The following is a 27517-nucleotide window of genomic DNA, read 5'->3' as shown; positions in this document are numbered from 1 at the left end:
CGGGTTGTCCGTCCGTACGTCCGTCCGTACGATGTTCGTTAACGCGATATCTGAGGAACGCCTTGACGGAATTTCATCAAATTTGCCTCAAACATCGACTTAGACTCAAGGATGATCTGATTAGATTTTGGTGGTCAAAGGTCAAGGTCACTGTGACCTCTCAAACGCCATTTTACAGCTTGTTAACGCGATATCTCACGAATGCCTTGACGGAATTTCATCAAATTTGCCTCAAACATCGCCTTAGACTCAAGGATGATCTGATTAGATTTTGGTGGTCAAAGGTCAAAGGTCAAGGTGAGCTCTCAAACGCCATTTTCAAGCTTGTTAACGCGATATCTCAGGAATGCCTTGACGCAATTTAATCAAACTTGTCTCAAACATCGACTTGGACTCAAGGATGAACTGATTACATTTTGGTGGTCAAAGGTCAAAGGTCAAGGTCACTGTGACCTCTCACACACCCAATTTCCAAGCTCTGTAACGCAACATCACAGGAGCGCCTTGACGGAATTTCTTCCAATTTGCCTCAAATGGCGATTTGGACTCAAGAATTAACTAATGGCGGAAGCATAAGTCCGCGTTGCGGTCGTTCTAGTTTAATTGAGTTATTGACATGGGAATAAATGATGAGTAATCCAGAACAACAAAGTGTTGAAAATAGCATGATTATGTTGTAAATGTATGAAATGTATAAATTAACTTTCAAATAAACTTGTTTTTTGTCTTTGTAGATAATATGGCTCAAACCCCATATGAGGCTGTTCTCCTTGAGACTCAGGTCTGCAGCTCTCTGACTCCTAACAGACCTACTGCTCCATCACATCGACTGGACAGCAAGACTCAGGATACAGATAAAGGCAAAAAGCCACAAAAGGAGGAGGCTTCTAGTTCTCTGAATGGAGTGAAAAAGGCAGTGGTCGTCTTGAGCAGACTATCTGAGCAGACCATACGTAGTGCTCTTCATCTACCAATGTCTCAGCTGGACAACAGTGAAGAGGAGGACCTGAGCATCTGTGACTCTGACACACAGTGGGAACCTAAAGATAACTTGAGTTATTCTGATTGGTCCATCTTAAGCTCAGAGACTAAGTCAAACAAGAAGAGAGGAACGCATCGGAAAACTAGAAAGTTCAGCACGAATGATCCAACAAAAACATCTAAACCACGAGCAAACACTGACGCCAAAAGGAACGCCACGACCACATCACAAGGAAACACGGATGTTGTGAAGAAAAGAGCTAGACGAACAACTGCCAGAGTGCAAAAGCCAAACAAAGGTAACCTTCCAGCTCTTTCAGTTTTTGAGTATAGAGTCCACTACAGCCATAGATATTATATTACTATAGATACATCACTACAGCTGTGCCTGAAAACTATTCCTTATGTTTACACATCACTCCTGCTGCTCAACGTGATTTCAGTGTGCAGGACAATTCTGGTCAAATATTAGATATCAATCAATCAATCAATCCATCAATCAGTCAATAAATTGGCCGATACCGATAACCGATATTAACAATGCTGTTATGGTCGATAACCGATATTTGCCGATGCCGATATGATCTGTATAAAAACACGTTATATGATCATCAAATTGTGTACATATGGAAAAACACATGTAAAACAGTGAATTTGAAAAAGTCATGCATTTCTTTATTTCCAAAACATGTGGAAAAGCCCATAAATCATAGATTCACCGCATTGTTTCTTCTCAATGTGAAAATGTTGGCTTATACCGATAACCGATATTAACATTGCAACATCGGACCGATGCCGATATGTTAAAAAATGACTAACGAACAAGGAGGGTGTTAAGTGAAATTCATTCCTATAATACCAGATCTGCCCAATATTCAATTCAGAAACCTATTCCAGGAAGCCAAACCCAAACCTCATTTTGTAACACTGCTATCAACTTTTGGAATAATTGACCTGTTTCAGTGCAAGGCATAAACACTGTGAATGTCTTTAAACGTGCTCTCAAGACTCATCTGAGTAATTGCAACACCTTCGCTGAGATTCCATTTGTATATATCATATATTTTTTGTGTCATCGATAGACAGTTCTTTTTTCTGTTTTTCTTTTATAAAGTACAATTGTGAAGGGGGGCATGGTGGCTCAGTGGTAGAGCTGTCGCCTCACAGCTAGAAGGTCCTGGGTTCGATTCTCACCCGGGACGCTGTGACCGCTGAAGGAATGCGTGCCCGTCCACATGTCCTCGAGTGCCCACCGCCCGGGTGGGGTTGTCAAAAGGGCCTTTCTGTGTGGAGTTTGCATGTTCTCCCCATGCCCCCTGAGGGTTTCCTTCATATAGGAACCCCTCACCAAAACATGCAATATCCTGGTTGCTAATGTGGTTCCTCCTCTGATCGTTAAGGGCGCCTGTTCGGAGGGAGGGGAACTGGTTGGAATAGCGTGAACCTCCCACGTGCTATGTCCTACCGGTGAAGCTTCCCCTGTCAGGTGAAAAGAAGCGGCTGGCTAACTGCCCATGTCTCGGAGGAAGCATGCAGCCAGTTTCGGCTCTCCCCAGATCGGCAGAGGGTGGAGTAGCAACCAGGATAAATAAATTAAATTAGCACTAATGGGGGATAAAAATGGGATAAAAAAATTGGGAAAAAAATTAAATAAATAAAAATAAATAAAGTACAATTGTGTAATACTAAGGTTTTGATATTTGAAGGACCCCAGTGGAAATAAGCAGGCTTCTAGTTTGTAACTTTAAGCTGCTTTACTGGGCTATCCTTGGATCATTTTACTCTTCGATTTACATATTGTGTACTTTTTTTACTACTGTATTAATGTACATTTGTAATGCTTTTATGTATTCTTGATCCGAAATAAACCAAACCAAACCAAACTAACCGATATGATTGCCGATATATTGTGCATCCCTATTGTTTTTATGTATATAGTGCCAAGTCATAATAAGAGCTATCTCAAGGTGCTTTTTAAATATTGCAGGTAGAAGACCAGGGACCCTACAGTATCTTTGCAAAAGCGGTAATTTAGCGTTTGCGCTCGTTTAACGTCGTGTGCAATGCAAATTGGGGGTGTGCACAAGAGCTTGCCTGTTATAATTATACTGGACATAGGCGTGCCACATGCCAAACCAGGCGTTTCAGCGCAAAAATGTGGGATAGATGCCATTATCCTATGGTCAGCAGCGCGCAATTACTTTGCGCTAAGAGCTTTGAAAAGCACCTCTTATGCGCTAAATACCTCGCTGCACTTGAGCGCACCATCATTTCCGTGCTGCACAGCGCAGTTCAAAGAAAGATTCCTTTCGGATATGTCATTACGCACAGCCTTGCCATGCCAGGACATCAAATTCTGTTGCTGAAATTGGGTATTAGCAGATAATTCAGTGAGGCAATCAACTATAACTCACTGAGAAACTTTTATCACATCGTAAAGAGGAAAATGAATTGAGAAAACTGGTTGGACAATGGACATAGGCTATTCACCTTCACCTATCCCATAACCCGGAGGGTCGTTGGCACCACAGACAATCTGTCAATAAGCTCTCTCCATCTCTCTCTGTCCTCGGCTCGAATGAGTCCCCTCTATTACGCATGGAGAGAATTACAGCATATTGCATGCCTCGCTCAAACAGCGATCGCCAGACGGGAAGCTGATTGGTTTTAATTGACGTAATGCCCAGGCATTGCCTGGCCACACCTGTGAATAATTCTGGTACTTAAGACCGTCCAAATCCCGTTTGCGCTGGTATTTTGGGGGCGCAGATGATTTGGCACGGCTCTAATTTGCGCCTGCGGCAGGTGAAGTGAACGTTTCAGCATCCCCGCCGAGAATGGCATCCCCAACATATTTTGGGGGTGTTTTAACTGAGAAAACAGGGAGGTCACGTCTACCCAGACAATTATATCACTTTTAAACAGTTACATTTCTGTATAAATCATTACAATATGCTCCCGTGAGGTGGGGATGCGTTTAGCTGCTGCCGGGCCGGGGTGTATATTTTTGTATACTGTATTATGTTTCTGTTCTATTTAGGGATGTCCGATATTATCGGCCTACCGATATTATCGGCCGATATTAGCATAAAAAAATCGATATCGGAAAATATCGGTATCGGTTTTCATGCCGATTTTTTTTTTTTTTTTTTTTTTTTTTAAATACAGGGGGAGTCTCAGTGAGAGCAATGCTCTCTTTTTCAGGAGTGCCCTGTTCACATTCACACACACATTCATACCTGGAAGCTGACCAGTACAACCACAGTCTGATCTGTTGGCCACTGAGCAGCTCCACTGGAGCCGTTGGGGTTAAGGGCCTTGCTCAAGGGCACCTCAGTGGTGGTAATGAGGGAGGGGCAAGCGCTGCCTTTTCACTTTCCCCACCCAGATTTATCCTGCCGGTCCCGGGGATTGAACCGACGACCTTCTGGTCACAAGCTCGCTTCTCTAACACTTACAACTTTAACACAACATGCATTATATATTAAACTCTTCAGCTACATTAAGCTACATTATGTAACTTGTTACGTGAAATTTTGGTGGAAAAAAAGCCCGCTTATATCGGTATCGGTTGATATCGGTTGATATCGGTATCGGAACTTAAGAGTTGGACATTATCGGATATCGGATATCGGTAAAAAAGCCAATATCGAACATCCCTAGTTGTATTACATGTTTTTATGCTATGGACTCTTGGAAGAATAGTCCAATAGGGCTAAAAGAGATACAAACAAACAAACAAACAAACAAAACCAATAATCATCTGACATCTCACATCTTGTTTATGTTGTTAAATGTATGAAATGTATCAATTAACTTTCAAATGAACTTGTATGTTGTCTTTGTAGATAATATGGCTCAAACCCCATATGAGGCTGTTCTCCCTGAGACTCAGGTCTGCAGCTCTCTGACTCCTAACAGACCTACTGCTCCATCACATCGACTGGACAGCAAGACTCAGGATACAGATAAAGGCAAAAAGCCACAAAAGGAGGAGGCTTCTAGTTCTCTGAATGGAGTGAAAAAGGCAGTGGTCGTCTTGAGCAGACTATCTGAGCAGACCATACGTAGTGCTCTTCATCTACCAATGTCTCAGCTGGACAACAGTGAAGAGGAGGACCTGAGCATCTGTGACTCTGACACACAGTGGGAACCTAAAGATGACTTGAGTGATTCTGATTGGTCCATCTTAAGCTCAGAGACTAAGTCAAACAAGAAGAGAGGAACGCATCGGAAAACTAGAAAGTTCAACACGGATGATCAAACAAAAACATCTAAACCACGAGCAAACATTGATGCCAAAAGGAACGCCACGACCACACCACAAGGAAGCACAAATGTTGTGAAGAAAAGAGCTAAACGAACAACCGCCAGAGTGCAAAAACCAAACAAAGGTAACCTTCCAGCTTTCAGTTTTTGAGCGATAGAGTCCACTACAGCCATAGATATTATATTACTATAGATACATCACTACAGCTGTACCTGAAAACTATTCCTTATGTTTACACATCACTCCTGTCCCCTTGGCTCCATTGTGTCATGGAGATGGATCCAGAAACATTATTTTTGTAGAATATCCCAGCAAATATTTTCATGTAGAATGACCGTCTTCTGCACATCAAACCAATATTCGTCGATTCAGGTTTTATATTATACCGTGATAGTGCGCTAACTTATCCACTGTGCCATCAAATTGTTTCAAAAAGTTTCATTGTGCACTTTGGACATATAAGATTTCAGAGTTGTAGTCGAGTCCGCCTTGGTCGAGTCCAAGTCCAGATCGAGTCATTGGTGAATCGAGTCCGAGTCGAGACCGAGACCGAGGGGGGTCGAGACCGAGTCGAGCCCAAGACCGCAAAATTACAAGTCCATTTCGAGACCAATACCACACCATAGCAATGTGCTATCCAAGGCTACTATTGTATTTATCATCATCATCATCATCATCAGTACTGTAAATGGGAGCTGGGGCTCTGTCTGTTTGTTTCTTTGTTTGTTTCTCTGTCCCACTGTGATGTCATAAATCCCACTGTGACATCATCCGTGATGTCATAAATCCCACTGTGACATCATCAGTGATGTCATAAATCCCAGTGATGTAATAAGTCCCACTGGGACATCATCAGTGATGTCATAAATCCCACCGTTACATCATCAGTGATGTCATAAATCCCACCAATTACATCATCAGTGATGTCATAAATCTGACATCATCAGTGATGCTGGTCTCATTGGCCACACAGCAGCCGAGTTGCAGGGCCAGCTTGGCGAGCTGCAGGGGCAGTTGTTTCTCTGTTTGTTTCTCTGTCCCACTGTGATGTCATAAATCCAAGCCCCCAGGAATAACGCTGGGCTGTGAAGCCATTTGAACATGGTGGCGAAGCTCTGTATTGCAAGTCACGTGACGCCATGCAGCCCAGAAAGCAAAATTCCCATCCACTTGCATGGGGACCCCGGCAGCTGTTAAACCCAGGGGAATTTTTTCCGGGTGTCACTCAAAGTATAAAACGACTCTTTTAATTATCAACTAATTTTTTATGGTTCATTTTTTTCTTCAGAAGCCACTAAGAGCCGTATACGGGGGTATTTTCTTCTTGTAATACAATCCATGGGTGGAAGGGGTGGGAGATGTCATGGAACACGTCATGGCACACATGCGCACTTCGCCTTTAGCCGCATAGTCAGGAAGTAAAACCAGGAAGAAAAAGCCCCCATGATGGCTTCATGCGCCAATGAGCAACCTCCGTCCGAATGCATGGGTGGGCGTGGCACGTCCCCTATCCAGTTCTTTTAATACATCCATGCATAAATCCCACTGATGATGTCACAGTGGGATTTATGACATCACGGATGATGTCATAAATCTGACATCATCAGTAATGCTGGTCTCATTGGCCACACAGCAGCCGAGTTGCGGGCAAGGCTGGCAGCGGCCGAGCTGCAAATGCGAGCTGCAGGGGCAGCTCAGCGAGCTGCAGGATGGGCGACGGCGCGCAGTGGCCGAGCTAGCGAGCCTAGGAATCGAGTGCGCAAGATCTCTAGTTGACTAAAATAGCATATTGTGTGTATTACCTAAAATAGAAGGACGTTTGGAAAGACCTTTCAACAAAATTTACATGTTTTGAGGACAAAATTAATTGAACGTAGACAGCTTATGCTCATAAGAGCAGTTGCACCTTTACCAGGACTAAACCCCCCCAGATTTCTGGCAAAACGGTATTCTACTTGATTTGAAAACTCTGCAGGCAAAATGGCCACCTATATACCCTGTCAGAATTCCTAGCCCATAAACTAACATAACTGAGGAGGATATGTTACTGGTTCGTTAAACTATATTGTATTGAATATTGTATTTACTCCAATGCTCCACGTTAACGTAGTTGGCTCGTGCCTCAGCCAGCCTGTTGTCCTAGAACCCACTCGCTTAGCGCCAGAACACACTTGATTCGGCCAATGCCAACGCCAGTGCCCAGAACTGTCAAATCAAATCATTGACAGAGACGTTCTGGCCCGCCTCCCAGTAGTTTCAGTGTATCAGATATAGATAACCGTAACGTTATAAATATAGCCACCTAATATTCTTACTTATCATGACATTTTAATATAAATTTTATGTCATACTAAAACTACATAGGATAACTCAAGTTGCCGATCCCTGCTCCAGAGGGAGGGAGAGAGAGTGTTGGGGAGAGATACAGAGAGAGAGAGAGAGAGAGGGGGAGTCTCTCCTCAACCCTCTCTCTCTCTCTGCTTGTGTGCGTAGTATCTCTATCCCTCCCAAGGGAGAGAGAAACAGAGTGTATATAATATTTCTAATTAAACAGCTGCATAGTATACCTTTAACTTTCCACCTAACTTCCAAACAGATCCACGAAACACCACGGAACTATTAGATTCAGGGGCCTGTGATCGATATTAGATGATATGTGTGATTTATATGTGAGAGGGGAGCAGATCTCCTCGAGATGCGCTTGGGTGGAAATGGTGACGCAGACGTGGCGTGAAATTTCAAAATAAAATAATAGAAATCATGTTTATTTCTTATGGCGTCATGGTGATTTATATCAATGTTTTCACTGCATCGATGCTATTGGATCGTTGATCATTTAATTGTTATGTGTGATGTGTTCACCTCCATTTGTTGGCAGGATATCTCAAAAAGTTATGAATGGATTGACACAACCCATGGTAGAAAAGCAGGTCATAGTATGGTTTGTGTAAATAGCCAAATTAGAACTGATTAACTCACGGCCACTGGCCAAAATAGGGCGTAGCAATAGGTGTGGCCAATCAGGGCGTAGCAATAGGTGTGGCCAATCACAAAAAGGCACTTAACTTCCAAACAGATTGACCTAACATCACAAAACTTTGTAGAAAGGTTGGCAGAGGTCACTCTACTGAGTCCAGTGCCCTCTAGTGTTTTAAATAAATCTTAAGGAAATCAATTATATAAGAGCACTTTTACTGTTTTTCCATTCACATTAATGACACCTTAATATTTCTTCAGTAGGTTTTAGTCTTCAGAGAACTGCTTGGATCCTACAATCACTGCTTGCAGCTACATTCTTCTTATTAGTATTAGTATTGATTTTGTGGGTGTTCCCTGTCTTCATCTATCTCTGTTTCTCAGAGCTGATTGGCTGGAAGAGACATCTGGCAGAGGAGAGGAACACTGTCAAGATGAATTCTTCAGAGGTGAGAAGAAATTTCACTGTTGTGTCACTGATGTTCCAACACACACACACACACACACACACACACACACACACACACACACACACACACACACACACACACACACACACACACACACACACACACACACACACACACACACACACACACACACAGTGTCTCTGTCCTGATTCTTTCTTTCTATCTTTTTAGAGAGACACCAGTGGACCCAGACGTCACCGCTGTGATCAGTGTGACAAAACATTCATAAGACCTTACCGCTTAATGCGACATCAGAGAGTTCACTCAGGGGAGAAGCCTTACTCCTGTCAGGAGTGTGGGAGCAGCTTCAGTGAGTTAGGTAACCTAAAATCACACCAACGCATTCACACTGGAGTTAAACCCTACAGATGTGACCAATGTGGGAGGAGGTTCAGTCACTTACATAACCTAAAATCACACCAACGCATCCACACTGGAGTTAAACCCTACAGCTGTGACCAATGTGGGAGAAGCTTCAGTCGGTTAGATCACCTAAAAACACACCAACACATTCACACTGGAGTTAAACCCTACAGCTGTGACCAATGTGGGAGCAGCTTCAGTCTGTTAGGTAGCCTAAAAACACACCAACGCATTCACACTGGAGTTAAACCCTACAGCTGTGACCAATGTGGGAGCAGCTTCAGTCTGTTAGGTAGCCTAAAAACACACCAACGCATTCACACTGGAGTTAAACCCTACAGCTGTGACCAATGTGGGAGCAGCTTCAATGAGTTAGGTGACCTAAAAAAACACCAACGCATTCACACTGGAGTTAAACCCTACAGCTGTGACCAATGTGGGAGCAGCTTCAGTATCTTAGGTAAGCTAAAAACACACCAACTCATTCATACTGGAGTTAAACCCTACAGCTGTGACCAATGTGGGAGCAGGTTCAGTCGGTTAGATCACCTAAAAACACACCAACTCATTCACACTGGATTTAAACCCTACTGCTGTGACCAATGTGGGAGCAGGTTCAGTCATTTAAATAGCCTAAAAAGACACCAACACATTCACACTGGAGTTAAACCCTACAGCTGTGACCAATGTGGAAGCAGGTTCAGTGTGTTAGCTTACCTAAAAACACACCAACGCATTCACACTGGAGTTAAACCCTACAGCTGTGACCAATGTGGAAGCAGGTTCAGTGCGTTAGCTTACCTAAAAACACACCAACACATTCACACTGGAGTTAAACCCTTCTTCTGTGTCTGTTGTAAGAAAATGTTCAGACACTCAAGTACTCTGAAGAAACACCGCTGCCTCTAACCTGCTGAAGAGCGCCTCCACTGTTCACAGCAGGAACAAGCTTCTCTCTGTCTAATAGGACATTATGTGATACTTAACTTGTGGCCTGGAGGACCAGATGCAGCCCGCGATAGAGTACAGAGTGGCTCCCCGACCATTTTCTAATTCACAATGAAAACGTTAAGTTTGACTGAGCTCCAGCTCAATTGTCAAATACCACGGCCTGCTCACCGCCCTTCTGTGTACTTAACCTAACTAACCTAACTAACTATCTATCCTGTGTGCACAAATGCTTGGTTAATTTTCTTTTTCGAGAAACCCTTGTTGATTTGTTTGGGAAGAGGGTTTACTCTGAACTGATTTAAGAACTGAATTGAAGTGAACCAACATTATTTTCTAACTGTTATTATTAAGAAGCAAATTGACTGTGGCAAGTATTGCGGAGTGGCAATGCTTGCTTGACCTACAAAAAGCATTTGACACTGTCAATCACCAATTTTATTTTTTATATTTTGCCTTTATTTATACAGGTAAAATCACATTGAGACCGAAGTCTCATTTACAAGTGCGACCTGTTCATACAGCAGCTCACACAACAAGTTACACATGTAAAGACAGCAACAGTACAATCAACCATCAAACCATAATAAGTTAAAAACAACATAAAACATAAAGTCTTACTATGTAAACTGAACTACTATGTAAACTGAAGGCAATAGGAGGCACTGGATTGGATACAGTCATACCTCTCTGACAGAGTACAAAGAGTAGAAGTAGGAGGAGTAACTCTCTGAGCCCAAAAACCTCACCTGTGGGGTCCCCCAAGGAAGGTCCTTTATCATGTTTGTTGTAGGGCATTCACAGACTAGTCGACTAGTAAAACCACTAGTCGACACTGTGCTTAGTAGTCGACTAGTCGTTTTTTTTTTTTTTTTAATCTTTAAGAAAGAACATGAGGTAGAGTAGCGTACTGAGCCTTTTGCTTAATTGGTTTCTGAACGTGTGTTGATTGTATCTCATTTATTTTTATTCTTGATTGATCCATATTGTTTATTTGATGTAAGGTGTTACTTAATGTGTTACTGTGTGTCCTGTTTTTTAAGAACAGGGACCATGTTGGAAATAAGTGTCTGCACTTTTACATGTTTATCCCCTGGATTTTGCTGTCTTTTATATCCATAATAAAATCTATCTATCTATCTATCTATCTATCTATCTATCTATCTATCTATCTATCTATCTATCTATCTATCTATCTATCTATCAACTTTGTTTGTTCATTGTTATTGTGTTTTGTTTATTTGTTTTTAACTCTGAACTCTATTTTTGGTAAATAACATCTAGTTTGGTTGATTATTTAGACTTGCCTGAAAGACATTTTTATTTTGTACGTGGTTTGTACCTCCAATACTGATTTATATTGAGGTTGCCTAGTTTTGCATTGTCGCTCTGATTATTGCTTTGATTATTTGTTTGCATTCTGCTTGCTGGTTAATTCAGATTGATGTTAAGTGAGTTTAGGCAGAGGGTAAAAAGCTTCAACATTAAAAGAGTCACACTAAACTCTAGCTGGCACCCCAAAAATCAACAATATGATACAGAATCTGCTACAGCATTTCCCCCGCTGGTGGAATGCTCTGCCTAGCTCCATGTGATCTGTCGAGTCTCTCTCTGTTTTTAAGAAAATACTCAAGACCCAATTGTTTTATGAATACTTTCAAACTGTTCTATGAACACTTCCCACTGTTGATGATTGGTGATTAATTAATTAATGATTCAATTGTATGATCATAGATCTGTATGTATGAATGAGGTTATGCACTGACAGTAGACTTGCTCTCATTTTTACATTTTATTGTTCTTATTCATGTCTATTGTCTGTATGCCTATTGTCTTTTATTGTATTGTTTGCATCTCACTTTTATTGCTTGTAATGTATGCTGTACGTCGCTTTGGATAAAGGCGTCTGCTAAATGAAATAAAGTAAAGTACAGAAAATGATTCATGTTTGTTAACTGGCCCCTGGCCACCTGTCATTTTGCAAAAGTGGCCCCTGACATAATATGGTTGGATTACTTTAAAATGTAATCTGATACAATTGCTAATTACAAATTATAAATTGTAATCAGTAACGTAATCCAAGTATCACAATATAAAAGTAATGTAATTGATTACTTTTCGTTACTGTTGGATTACTCCATGGTTTTTAGCTTTTATTTATCTGCACCATATGATATCTGAGAAGAGTTGATCTAAATGCCCTCCTATACTCAGAAGAGAGTTTTCATATCTTTACTCTTCATACTCTCGCACCCAGAGGTTTGAATCAAGCATATTATGATATCAAACATTTCCTCAAAACTATATTATTTGAATATGAAAAGGTGTTGACTTTTCCAATCCTATGGAGCTATTTGTAAATATGCTCAATTAATGAATTAGATATATTAGCGTTTCCCCCTGCTTGTTACTTCTTTTCTTTTGAGCCATTTGGTTTTATATAAGGGGGTGAATTACCCCCATTTCATGAATTTAATAGTTTTTAAAATTTTCTATTTGTTATCTTTACATTGTGTACAATCGTGTTGAAATGGATCCCTATTTGTTTATTGCATCTGATAGTATAATCTTTATTTCAGACAAAAGTCCATAGCACATAAATGTATCATACAATAACATACAACATGTTAAAAGGGTAAAAGAGAAATTAATAAAATAAAGTAGAATAGTGCAATAAAAGTACTATAGTGCACTCCTACCTAATCAGTAGCAAGTTGCTGAGCCAGTGCTTGCGCAGCCTGGACGTGACCCGGTAAGAACTCTTTAGGGTTTGTTAGCGCCACTATAATGCTGTTGTTTGACACTTCCAGGCGCTGCATAAAATTGTACATGAGTCGCCTTAACAAAGCCTCACAGGTGGGCACATCAACAGAGGTAAACAGCCTTAACAAAGCCTCACAGGTGGGCACATCAACAGAGGTAAACAGCCTTAACAAAGCCTCACAGGTGGGCACATCAACAGAGGTAAACACATGAGTCACCTTAACAAAGCCTCACAGGTGGGCACATCAACAGAGGTAAACACATGAGTGGCCTTAACAAAGCCTCACAGGTGGGCACATCAACAGAGGTAAACACATGAGTCACCTTAACAAAGCCTCACAGGTGGGCACATCAACAGAGGTAAACACATGAGTCGCCTTAACAAAGCCTCACAGGTGGGCACATCAACAGAGGTAAACACATGAGTCACCTTAACAAAGCCTCACAGGTGGGCACATCAACAGAGGTAAACACATGAGTCGCCTTAACAAAGCCTCACAGGTGGGCACATCAACAGAGGTAAACAGCTTAACAAAGCCTCACAGGTGGGCACATCAACAGAGGTAAACAGCTTAACAAAGCCTCACAGGTGGGCACATCAACAGAGGTAAACAGCTTAACAAAGCCTCACAGGTGGGCACATCAACACAGCTAAACAGCTTAACAAAGCCTCACAGGTGGGCACATCAACAGAGGTAAACAGCTGACTGGCACTATGCCACCTGGGAACACAGAGAAGTAACCTCAGGGCATCATTGTATGCCACTCTAAGCCTTTGCATGCTTTTCACTCTGTGATGGGACCATAGATGAGCCATATACAAGGGGGTGACATATGCTCAGTCTGAACAGTGCACATTTTACATGTACACAACACATAGAACATTTCCTTAAAAGCATATTAGCTTGAGCATATACGACACTGTCGTTGGATGTCACTGTCATCCCTGAGAGGATATGTCCAAGATATTTTAACTCCCTAGACACACCCAGAGCAGCATCTGAGAGATGGAACACTGGGAAAGTGGATTTCTTGTCCTGTCTGGATCTAACAACCATGATGCTGCTTTTTTTGGCATTATATGTCATGTCATGTTCTTTGCCATAGGCTACTGTGAGCATATCCTCAGTAACTGTTGTAACCCTGCAGTATACGGGCTAAGAATGACTACGTCATCTGCATACATGAGATGATGAATAACATTCTCACCAACAATACAACCTGTTTTGCATGCATTTAGCTGACTTGAGAGGTCATCCATATATAAACATTAAATAAAAAAGGAGATAAAATTCCACCTTGACGGACCCCGTTGCACATGAGATGGGGTATATATATATATATATATATATATATATATATATATAATGTTTGCTGGGCTACTAGTATTTAGCCTTTCTGATATGGTTAAATCAGTGATTTTGTTTTATGGAGAAAAAAAGCTGGTAGCCACAGTGGGAAGTGCTACTTGGGAAATGTGGTTTGGTGCATGTGGTACCTTTTAGAGTCAGTGTGTGTAGGGGTCAATGACCCTGCTGCACAGCACACCCCCCCCCCCCTTCCTTCTGTACCTCTGGAGTTTCCACATTCCACACACAGCCGAGGCCATGGCTTCTTGTCCTACTCTGCCTCTGATTGGTTGGGTTTAGGCATGAGGCGGGATGATTGGTGAGTCTTAACCGATCATCCCTCCTCATGCCTAAACCCAACGAATCAGAGGCAGAGTAGGGAAGAAGCATTGGCCTTAAGGGAAGGGAAGGAATATCAGGGTAAGCCAATCAGAGGAGGAGTAGGGCGGGTCTTGACAAGAAAAGTGATGCTCTCCATAATAACGCTCCTCAGAGCCATCTTGCAACGCTGAGGGTGAGTTGTGTAGAAAAAAACTGCTGCATTCTTTCTTTGTTTTCCTGGGAAATTGAGCCGTTTATGTTGTGACATTTATACATGTTTACTGTTAATATACTGTTACATTACCCAGCTGTTTTGTGTTGTTTTAACATAGTAAAAAAAGTTTTGTCAACGTATGCATTTTCTAAGCATTGTCACTTTCTAACATTAGGCACCGTTAGCTACAGCAGGCTGCCCTGTGCCGACATGTCAATTCTGATCATGTTGCCTTGCAGAGCAGAAGGCAGCTCATGTGGGTTGTATTGTCTTCTGCAGGAGTAAATTCTAAATATTCCATTCTAAATATAGCTGAACCGTTTGGTTTGTCGAAGTAAAACTATTTTTATAAGCATTTTACAAAATGTCCATGGGAAAATAAATGGCGGATGAAAATCTCTGGTACAGTGCTGAAGCAGGATGTAGGCAGTAGCCTACTTCGCCTCTTTATTGTAAACATCACACCACTCTTTACTTTTATTATACTTTAAACAGTCCTCTACACTCCATTTCATCATTTTTATGTTAATATGACTTTCTGAAACTTCCTTGAACCGTATATGGCAGTGTTACACTATGTCCAGATGCAACTATTTATGCTAGATTAAAAGATTAATAAAAAAGTTACAAAAGTTAAACAAACTAGAATCAAACTGCTGACCTGCAGCACAGCAGTGCTGTAACTTACCAGGTGAGCCATCATCATCGTCAGTGGAGTCAGGACAGATATGATAATCAGTTCTGAACTGCGATCTGAAAACGAGGAAAACAGGGCATCTGAAATTATTGTATTTACGTCTTGTCAAAAGTAGGGATGGGACTCGTTCATTTTTATTGATATTGATACAATTTTCGAGTCTGCTTAACGAACCGGATCCTTATCAGGTCCACTATCGATACTTTTCTTTTGTATTATTTGGTGGAAAGACATGACAACCTTTTTTTTTTTTTACATAACTGTTTTTTTTATTGCTTAACTGTGAGTCTGTGACTGTTTTATTTCTGAACAGAAGGATTAGCCTTGCCTCCAATAAACAAAAACTGCTGATGCTGTTGTTGCTGTGCATTTATTTGAAAAGGAATAGGGCCCACATGATGACATGCAAATAGTAAAATAATATCAGCAGCACAGACATCAGCACTCAGCAACACCTTTTCCAACAATAAAGAAAATAAATGTTATTCACATAGGCTACTGAGTAACTGTTATCCTTACACCACTATGATTTGTTTCCAGACTTTTCAAGATGTGCTCTGTACTGATACAGAACCAGTGGAAACAACTATTATGAAATAATTGGTTGTATTTCAATTTAAATATTTGCTTTGATTGAAACAAAATTCTTGGCATTAGTATTTTTTTTATAGTCTATAACAAGCTGTTAGGAGTTAAACAGGTCATAATTCCCTCTCTCAATTTTATATTGCTGTGAAAATTATTTCACATTATTATTTTTTTATTTTTTTACGGAATACACTTTGAATATCCACACTGGGTAGAATAGCCTCTATACCTAATATATACAATCAATGCTCTATACCCATGGTCACCTATTAGGCTACATTGCCACCTGCCCTAATATGGTCGGACAACATGTCATGACGTGTCACAGAGCAGAACGCATGGCACAATGAACTATCATCACTGCCTGGGACCGCATATTTTGGGATTATTTTATCAAGTGGATTATGTCAACGAACGGGACTTGCGTGGCGTCCATGGACAATGTATACCTTGGGTGGCATTTGGCTTCAGGTTTCTCTTTCACTTTGGTGAAGTGTAGCCAAGCTTTTGATCATTTAACGCGTTCAGCTATCCTGTCGCTTCCTCCTGTGTCGACTGGTCTGTCACGCAAGTTTGCAAACCAAATGAAATGAATGATCAAATGAACAGTGAACAGGGGGTGGGTCATGTCACACGCGTGATGCACGTGATTCAACCCTTAATTGAATTACAAGTTTTATTACTTAGACAGTGTTATGGAAAAATATAGCCTCAATGAACGAACAGGAGCCAGAGCAGATGTCACAAAGGAGGATACACTCTTAAAAGAAACAAAGTATTTAATCTGCAGATTGAGCAATTTCACTGAGACAGTAACAACGTGTAGTCAGTGAAAGAACTGGACTTCAACATGCAGGGTGAAGTTTTTATATACTGTCAAAGAGGCTGGGTCTCAAAAGAGGAAGACCCCATGTGTTGTAATGCAGATAACAAGATGCACCCACTCATTGGGTGTTACCTTCAACTGTCAACTGTCTTTGGGGTGTGTTTACAAGTGGCTAAAATGTGTATGTGCGTTTCTGCACTCAAACCATTCAGGGTTATCCCAGGTCAAAACAACAACTTAAGGAAGGTGAAAAACATGTTTTTCATAATATCTGATTAAAACAAGGAACCAGCTAACAGACAGGCGCACATCCCAATTTTCAACATAAGTCCTTCTGTTGTCTCATGTATCCGTGTCTTTTTCGATAAAGAAGTGAAACTCTTATGTCTGGGGTAAGCATCTATGTTAGAGTAGAAAACATATTTTCACATCATCATAAGAACACAGACATAATTATTAACAATTTTCCATTACAACAGTCACTCACGTCTGCACTGCACGGCATCACAGGCTTGAGTCAGTGACAGGGCGCTTGACAGCGAATTCAGTGCACAGATCAGAGAGGGGAAAGACTGGCGGGGGGGAATTAATGGACCACTACTCGATAACAGTATCGATAAGGTTGGACCTTATTGATTTTCGGGTTTTGAGAAATTTGTATCGAGTCCCATCCCTAGTCAAAAGCTTTTTTTAAGACACACAGCAGCTCAAATGCTTATTTTATCATAGAAAGAACATGAATTAGCGATGTAACATACTGCTGTCAGCCTGCTCTGTTTGCTGTCCGTTACATAGATAGCAGCTCCCGCTGTATCTCCCGCAGCTGTTTGTAATCCATAATTGAATTCAAATGAATCGTCCATAATCTTGAAATCAGATAATATCTGCTAGGCTAGGCTAGGCTGCTACACAACAAACTGAGTCAACTATGACCTGCCCAGGATGTGCTCCTCTTCTTCTTCTCTGCTTCTCTTCTTCTTCTTTTACCAAACAGAAGATATAAGATATCTATGATATAATAAGCACATGGGTGGAGTTAATGGGGGGCCAGGGGGGCCAGGCCCCCAGTAGCCCCTCCTCTGGAATGGGGGAAAAAACCAGTAAAAACAACTGTAAATGTAATCCACAGTAATGCAACATAATCTATCGCAGCAGCAGCCATCATAACTGTGTACAGCAGGGATACTCAACTTGCTTTGCTCGGGGGCCACTTTCATGAAATGATAAGAGGCCAGGGGCCAGTTAATAAACAAATAATATAATTTTTTCTGTAGCGGATTGTATGTTTTTGGGGTGTCAGGCAGAGTTTAGTCTGACAATGTTGTGCACACCAGATAGTTAGTTAGGTTAAGTACATACATAAGTACCTGGGTAGCGAGCAGACGGCGGTATTTGACAATTCAGTCAAACTTTATTTCATGCTAGTTTTTATTGTGAATTAGATTCTAATTCACAATGAAAACTAACGTGAAATTATTAGAAAATGGCCGGGGGGCCACTCTGCACCCTGTCGCGGGCCGCATCTGGCCCCCGGGCCACAAGTTGAGTATGACTGGTGTACAGCAATAACCATCTGACATCTCAAATCTTGTTTAATTGAGTTATTGACATGGGAATACATGATGAGTAATCCAGAACAACAAAGTGTTGAAAATAGCATGATTATGTTGTTAAATGTATGAAATGTATCAATTAACTTTCAAATAAACTTTTGTTTTTGTCTTTGTAGATAATATGGCTCAAACCCCATATGAGGCTGTTCTCCCTGAGACTCAGGTCTGCAGCTCTCTGACTCCTAACAGACCTACTGCTCCATCACATCGACTGGACAGCAAGACTCAGGATACAGATAAAGGCAAAAAGCCACAAAAGGAGGAGGCTTCTAGTTCTCTGAATGGAGTGAAAAAGGCAGTGGTCGTCTTGAGCAGACTATCTGAGCAGACCATACGTAGTGCTCTTCATCTACCAATGTCTCAGCTGGACAACAGTGAAGAGGAGGACCTGAGCATCTGTGACTCTGACACACAGTGGGAACCTAAAAATGACTTGAGTGATTCTGATTGGTCAATCTTAAGCTCAGAGACTAAGTCAAACAAGAAGAGAGGAACGCATCGGAAAACTAGAAAGTTCACCACGAATGATCCAACAAAAACATCTAAACCACGAGTAAACACTGACGCCAAAAGGAACGCCACGACCACACCACAAGGAAGCACGGATGTTGTGAAGAAAAGAGCTAAACAAACAACTGCCAGAGTGCAAAAACCAAACAAAGGTAACCTTCCAGCTCTTTCAGTTTTTGAGTGATAGAGTCCACTACACCCATAGATATTATATTACTATAGATACATCACTACAGCTGTACCTGAAAATGATTCCTTATGTTTACACATCACTCCTGCTGCTCAACGTGATTTCAGTGGGCAGGACAATTCTGGTCAAATATTAGATATCAATCAATTAATCAATTAATCAACCAATCAATCAGCCAATCAATACTGTAGATTGGCCGATACCGATAACCGATATTAACAATGCTGTTATGGCCGATAACCGATATTTGCCGATGCCGATGATCTGTATAAAAACACGTTATATGATCATCAAATTGTGTACATATGGAAAAACACATGTAAACATAGTGAATTTGAAAAAGTAATGCATTTCTTTATTTCCAAAACATGTGGAAAAGCCCATAAATCATAGATTCACCGCATTGTTTCTTCTCAATGTGAAAATGTTGGCTTATACCGATAACCGATATTAACATTGCAACATCGGACCGATGCCAATATGTTAAATGACTAACCGATATGATTGCCGATATATTGTGCATCCCTATTTTCTATGTATATAGTGCCAAATCAGAATAAGAGCTATCTCAAGGTGCTTTTTAAATAGAGCAGGTAGAAGACCAGGTGACCCTATCTTTGCAAAAGCGGTAATTTAACATTTGCGCTCGTTTAACGCCGCGTGCAATGCAAATTGGGGGCGTCCGTGCACAAGAGCTTCCCTGTTATAATTGTACTGGACATAGGCGTGCCACATGCCAAACAAGGCGTTTCAGCGCAAAAATGTGGGATAGATGGCGTTATCCTATCATCAGCAGCTCGCAATTACTTTGCGCTAAGAGCTTTGAAAAGCACCTCTTATGCGCTAAATACCTTGCTGCGCTTGAGCGCACCATAATTTCCGTGCTGCGCAGCGCAGTGCAAAGAAAAAATCCTTTTGGATATGTCATTATATGCACAGCCTTGCCACGCCAGGACATCAAATTCTGCTGCTAAATTTGGGTATTATCAGATAATTCAGTGAGGCCATCAACTATAACTCACTGATAAACTTTTATCACATCGCAAAGAGGGAAATGAATTAAGAAAACGTGTTGGACACTGGACATAGGCTATTTACTGTCACCTATCCTATAACCCGGAGGGTCGTTGGCACCACAGACGATCTGTCAATAAGCTCTCTCCATCTCTCTCTGTCCTCGGCACGAGTGAGTCCACTCTATTACGCATGGAGAGAATTACAGCATATTGCATGCCTTGCGCAAACAAGGCATGCACAAAGACTGGAATCTGATTGGTTCTGATTGACGTAATGCACAGGCATTGCCTGGTCACACCTGTGAATATTTTAAACAGTTATATTTCTGTATAAATCATTACAATATGCTCCCGTGAGGTGGGGATGCATGCTGCCGGGGCGGCGGTGCAAAACTCGTCATAACACCTCGACATTGGCGCAAGGCAGACTACTATCTTCCCTGCCTTAAGGCACACACAATAGGTGCACAAGCACAAATAGAGAATATTGTTATATTATTGTTATATTATATATTATTGGGATATACTGTACCAAGATAGGGCCCCAGGCTCTTTATTTTAGACCCAACAATTGAAATGTATTAAGTTAACCTACCGTTCAAAAACACTTTGAATACAATTTCAAAACAAAACCTACCGTTCATCAATTATGAACATCATGTATCACTGTTTTGTAGGTAGAGAGATAACAGACTGGCTGTATTGTAGGTGGAGAGATAACAGACTGTGTTGTAGGTAGAGAGATAACAGACTGTCTGTATTGTAGGTAGAGAGATAAGAGACTGTGTTGTAGGTAGAGAGATAACAGACTGTGTTGTAGGTAGAGAGATAACAGACTATCTGCAGAGATGGGCAGTATTTGAAATACTTGTATTTGAAATACGTATTTCAACTACTTTTTTGTATTTTGTCATTTGTATTTGGCTGGGCAGAGAAAAATGAGATGTAATTTGTATCAAGATACTTTCAGATCTTGTATTTTGTGTATTTCAAATACATAAAATACATTTTTCTTTTTATTCTCAAATTGACACATGTAAACATTGACACAGGTTTAAACTAAAGATGGAGAAATTAGTTGTACTAAAAACAACTAAGTGAACTAAACTGAAACCTGATATGAATAAACAGAGAAATTACTTGTACTAAAAAACAACTAACTGGACTGAACTGAAACCTGATTTGAATAGGAGAAATTAGTTGTACTAAAAACAACTAAGTGAACTAAACTGAACTGAAACCTGATATGAAAAGATGGAGAAATAAGGTGTATTGAAAAACAACTAACTGAACTGAAACCTGATGTGAAAAGATGGAGAAATTAGTTGTACTAAAAACAACTAAGTGAACTAAACTGAAACCTGATATGAATAGATGGAGAAATAAGTTGAAAAAACAACTAACTGAACTAAACTGAAACCTGATATGATTCAGAATAGATAGAGAAATAAGTTATACTGAAAAACAACTAACTGAACTAAACTGAAACCTGATATGATTCAGAATAGATAGAGAAATAAGTTGTACTGAAAAACAACTAACTGAACTAAACTGAAAGCTGATGTGAATAGCTGAAGAAATAAGTTGTACTGGAAAAAACTAACTAACTGAACTATACTAAAACCTGATATGAATAGATTGAGAAATAAGTTGTACTGAAAAAAAACCTAACTGAACTAAACTGAAACCTGATTTGAATAGGAGAAATTAGTTGTACTGAAAAACAACTAACTGTCATAAACCTGATTTGAATAGATGGAGAAATTAGTTATACTGAAAAACTATAACTGAACACCAAAGTACCCTAATGAAAATCAAAAATGTCTTTCTGTTGCTACAAGGATGTCTGAGCTTCACTGTGCATAATGATGGCTATGCAGATTTTGACACTAGAATGGTGTTACCACTGCTGATAGTGGAAAGTTGTATTCAGTGAGTGATTGTTCTTTAGTAATTATGTTCTAGATAGCCAGGTTGTTTTGGATTTTGTTTATGAAGCAGAAGGAGGGGAAGTCATTTTAAGGATGTAAGGATTTGAACAAGAGTCCAATTTCATGGAAGGCCTTTTTTGTTTGAGATGCAGTTTCTCATCGTTCCTCTCACCGATTCACAATTTCACAACCTTAGACAGGATGTGCATCAGGGCATTCAATTCCTGAAATGTAACCTTTTCTAGTTGTATAAATATGTTTGCACGTTAAATAAATACTGTGATGACAAGTTACTGACATGGTGGTGAATGTGAAGTTGTTTAAAGGGGACCTACTATGCCTTTTACCTATTTCAGTTATTTATATATTGTGTTATGATGTCAGATATCTATGGCTAAACATAGTCAAAGTTCCAAAACTTGAGGTTAACATGCAGAAATGCTGCCTTTAAGTCAAAAGCCCTCACAGAAGGTGATTAACAGCTGAGCTGAAGGAGAAATTAGTTCTACTGAAAAACAACTAAAACTAAAATGGAAGAACTGCAGTGTGTTAGGGAGTACACATACTGTGACAGAGGACTAAAGAGAGGATTTACTGTCTAAGGAAACCAGAGAATTTAACTTTTGAATAGCTGAAATCAGAGAATTAGGACATTTTCCTTAAAGAAATGTCTCTAAATGATTAATAGATCATCAAAATAGGCAATTAATTTAATATTTGGCAATTCATCTATGAATTGACTAATCGTTGCAGCTCTTTATAAGTTTTTATAAAATGTATTTTCATGTATTTTCAAAATACAAAATACGTATTTGTATCTCAAATACATTTTCAGACAGGTATTTTGTATTTGTATTGTGATACATTTTTTGAGCAAGTATTTGTAATTTGTATCAAAATACTTTATGATGTATTTTCGCCCATCTCTGACTATCTGTATTGTAGGTAGAGAGATAACAGACTGTGTTGTAGGTAGAGAGATAACAGACTGTCTGTATTGTAGGTAGAGAGATAACAGACGGCCTGTATTGTAGGAAGCTTACAGTACAGTATATCCACTACAATAAAATAGACAACACCACTGTGTACACTGTAACTTTACCTGTGGGTATATATAGGCCATTCTATATGTTGCAGGTATTTGTCTTTGTCCATTAGGAATAGGAAATGATGTTGTAGTATTTGAAATATGTTGCATTTGCATTGAGTGTACTGTTATGTAGTTTCATACTTCAGAGTTTAGGACTTGTACATGGTACATTGGTGTGTATGTAGTGTAACTGATTGAATGATTGGGTGGTATGCATTATTATCAGTATAGTGTTGTGTGTGTTATGTCATCAATGTGTGTGAATGTGTTGAATGTATGATTTTTCTATACTTTTGTATACTGTATTCTGTTTCTGTTGTTTGTATTACATGTTTTTTATGCTATGGACTCTTGGAAGAATAGTCCAATAGGGCTAAAAGAGATCCAAACAAACAAACAAACAAACAAACAAACACCAATAATCATCTGACATTTGACATCTTGTTTAATTGAGTTATTGACATGGGAATAAATGATGAGTAATTGTTGAAAATAGGTTTTAGTCTTCAGAGAACTGCTTGGATCCTACAATCACTGCTTGCAGCTACATTCTTCTTATTAGTATTATTATTGATTTTGTGGGTGTTCCCTGTCTTCATCTATCTTTGTATCTCAGAGCTGATTGGCTGGAAGAGACCTCTCGCAGAGGAGAGGAACACTGTCGAGATGAATTCTTCAGAAGAGGTGAGGAGAAAAACATCACTGTTGTGTCACTGATGTTCCAACGCACGCACGCGCACACACACACACACACACACACACACACACACACACACACACACACACACACACACACACACACACACACAGTCTCTGTGTCCTGATTCTTTCTTTATATCTCTTTATAGAAACAGAGAGACACCAGTGGACCCAGACGTCACCGCTGTGATCAGTGTGACAAAACATTCACAAGACTTCATTTGTTAAAGCATCAGAGAGTTCACTCAGGAGAGAAGCCTTACTCCTGTCAGGAGTGTGGAAGCTGTTTCAGTCGGTTAGGTAGCCTAAAAACACACCAACGCATTCACACTGGAGTTAAACCCTACAGCTGTGACCAATGTGGGAGCAGCTTCAGTCTGTTACATCACCTAAGAGGACATCAACGCATTCACACTGGAGTTAAACCCTACAGCTGTGACCAATGTGAGAGCAGGTTCAGTCACTTAAGTACCCTAAAATCACACCAACACATTCACACTGGAGTTAAACCCTACAGCTGTGACCAATGTGGGAGCAGCTTCAGTCTGTTAAGTAACCTAAGAAGTCACCAACACATTCACATTGGAGATAAACCCTACAGCTGTGACCAATGTGGGAGCAGGTTCAGTGAGTTAGGTAGCCTAAAAAGACACCAACGCATTCACACTGGAGTTAAACCCTACAGCTGTGACCAATGTGGGAGCAGGTTCAGTGACTTAGGTAGCCTAAAAAGACACCAACGCATTCACACTGGAGTTAAACCCTACAGCTGTGACCAATGTGGGAGCAGGTTCAGTCGGTTAGGTCACCTAAAAACACACCAACACATTCACACTGGAGTTAAACCCTACAGCTGTGACCAATGTGGGAGCAGCTTCAGTCAGTTAGGTAGCCTAAAATCACACCAACGCATTCACACTGGAGTTAAACCCTACAGCTGTGAGCAATGTGGGAGCAGCTTCAGTCAGTTAGGTAGCCTAAAAACACACCAACGCATTCACACTGGATTTAAACCCTACAGCTGTGACCAATGTGGGAGCAGGTTCAGTCTGTTAGGTCACCTAAAAACACACCAACGTATTCACACTGGAGTTAAACCCTACAGCTGTGACCAATGTGGGAGCAGCTTCAGTGAGTTAGGTAGCCTTAAAAGACACCAACGCATTCACACTGGAGCGAAACCCTACAGCTGTGACCAATGTGGGAGCAGCTTCAGTCAATTAGGTAACCTAAAAAGACACCAACACATTCACACTGGAGTTAAACCCTACAGCTGTGACCAATGTGGAAGCAGCTTCAGTGAGTTAGGTAGCCTAAAAACACATCAACGCATTCACACTGGAGCTAAACCCTACAGCTGTGACAAATGTGGGAGCCGTTTCAGTCAGTTAGGTTACCTAAAAAGACACCAACGCATTCACACTGGAGCTAAACCCTACAGCTGTGACCAATGTGGGAGCAGGTTCAGTCTGTTAGGTAGCCTAACAACACACCAACGCATTCACACTGGAGTTAAACCCTTCTACTGTGTCCGCTGTAAGAAAATGTTCAGACACTCAAGTACTTTGAAGAAACATCACTGCATCTAACCTGCTGAAGAGCGCCTCCACTGTTCAGAATCAGAATCAGAATCAGAATCAGAAAGACTTTAATGATCCCCGGGGGGAAATTGGGACAAGTTACAGTAGCTCGCTCACAGAACACACATAGCATAAAATAGACAGTAGTAAATGCAATATAAGCAAATAAGCAGAAAAACACAACATAGCATAGAATAACTAGTAAATGCGATAGAAGCGAAAAATAAGTAGAATGTCAGTAGCAAAATACAATTCGTAGAGTAAGTATACATTCCGTGTCAATTATCATTATTGCACCCTGGTTGCTTATATGGTTGCTTATATGGTTCCTCCTCTGATCGTTAAGGGCGCCTGTTCAGAGGGAGGGGAACTGGTTGGAATAGCGTGAACCTCCCACGTGCTATGTCCTACCGGTGAAGCTCCCTCGGGCAGGTGAAAAGAAGCGGCTGACTTGACTGCCCATGTCTCGGAGGATGCATGGAATCAGTCTCGGCTCTCCCCAGATCGGCAGAGGATGGAGTAGCAACCAGGATTGAGTAATCAAATGAGCACTAAACGGGGGATAAAAATGGGATAAAAAAAATCGGGAAAAAAAACATAAAAAAAACATAAAAAAAATATATATATATATTGCACCCTGGCCTTATATTAAGTCGGCTTGCCCTATACGGTACACGTGGCTCAGCCATGCTCAGTTAACCTATCGGCTGGCTCAGTCTCAGGGAGACTGAGCGTCTCCGAGGTGCTCTTTTAAGAGAGGCATTAAATAGACCAATGGCCACAGGCAGGAATGATTTCCTGTGCCTCTCCGTATTGCATCTAGGTGGAATCAGTCTCTCACTGAACGTACTCCTGTGTTTGACTAGCACGCCGTGGAGTGGGTGCGAGTCATTGTTCATGATGGAGCGTAGCCTGGACAACATTCTCTTCTCTGACACCGCAGTCAGAGAGCCCAGATCCAGCCCCACAATGTCCCTGGCCTTACGGATCAGTTTGTTGAGTCTGTTGGCATCCGCTGCCTTCAGCCTGCTGCCCCAGCACACAATAGCATACAGGAAGGCACTAGCCACTACCGACTCATAGAACATCCTCAGCATGGTCCGGCAGACGTTGAAGGACCTCAGCCGTCTCAGAAAGTAGAGACGGCTTTGCCCCTTCTTGTAGAGTGCATCAGAGTTCTTAGCCCAGTCTAGTTTATTGTCAATGTACACTCGAAGGTACGCAGTGGGAACAAGCAATATGACATTATGTGATACTCAACTTGCGGCCAGGGGTTAATTTTCTTTTTCGAGAACCCCTTGTTAATTTGTTTGGGAAGAGGGTTTACTCTGAACAGATTTGAGAACTGAATTGAAGTGAACAAACTTATTTTCTAACTTTTATTCTTAAGAAGCAAATTGACTGTGGCAAGTATAGCAGAGTGGCAATGCTTGAGCTACAAAAAGCATTCAACACTGTCAATCACCAAATCTTACTATGTAAACTGAAGGCAATAGGAGGCACTGGATTGGATACAGTCATACCTCTCTGACAGAGTACAAAGAGTAGAAGTAGGAGGAGTAACTCTGAGCCCAAAAACCTCACCTGTGGGGTCCCCCAAGGAAGGTCCTTTATCATGTTTGTTTTACATTAATGACATGGAATCTGCTTGTTCATGTCCTTTATTTCTGTACGCAGATGATTCCACCTTGTTGGTAACCTGAGAGTGCTTAGAATCAGTTAGATCATCATTTAGCAAACAGCTTCATAATGTAGCTTGTGGTTATGCAACAATAAGCTATCCTGCACTTAGGGAAATCTGAATGTATTGTTTTTTGAACAAAACATAAATTAAGGGACCAGCCCAGTTTTTGGGTGGAATGTAATGGTGCTAAGTTACAGGAAAAGTGTTGTGTAACATATCTGGGAAGTCAATTGGATCAGTGTGTGATAAATGGGTTAGGGTGTCCCTCTCTGTCATTGGGAAAATACACTCAAGGACAAAGTATTTGACAAGAATATCTCAATTCCTTGACAAGAAGACCATGAGGCTTTTAGCTATGTCTTTAATTCAAGTCACTATGTATGACTACACCTGTATATCCTGGTACAGTGGTTTAAGGTCGCTTTCACATATAAGCTG

The 27517-nt window shown here is 40.8% G+C and overlaps 1 protein-coding gene across 1 annotated transcript in view; it reads left to right on the top strand.

Annotated features, from left to right (window-relative positions):
- The first annotated feature begins 972 nt into the window (after positions 1-972).
- Positions 973-27517, top strand: part of LOC310790674 (uncharacterized protein) — a 46344-nt gene continuing 19799 nt past the window's right edge. Inside the window, exons 1-4 of the mRNA XM_083652405.1 lie at positions 973-1280; positions 4830-5375; positions 8612-8676; positions 8869-9051. Coding sequence (XP_083508531.1) covers positions 974-1280; positions 4830-5375; positions 8612-8676; positions 8869-9051 — 1101 coding nt within the window. The 5' untranslated portion in view covers position 973. The remainder of the gene's footprint in view (positions 1281-4829; positions 5376-8611; positions 8677-8868; positions 9052-27517) is intronic.

This window comes from Poromitra crassiceps, assembly GCF_964638095.1.
Source record: "Poromitra crassiceps genome assembly, chromosome: 15".
Taxonomy (NCBI): Eukaryota; Metazoa; Chordata; class Actinopteri; order Beryciformes; family Melamphaidae; genus Poromitra; species Poromitra crassiceps.
Note: the sequence above shows the minus strand (reverse complement) of the source record. Positions and strands in the feature narration are given on the sequence as shown.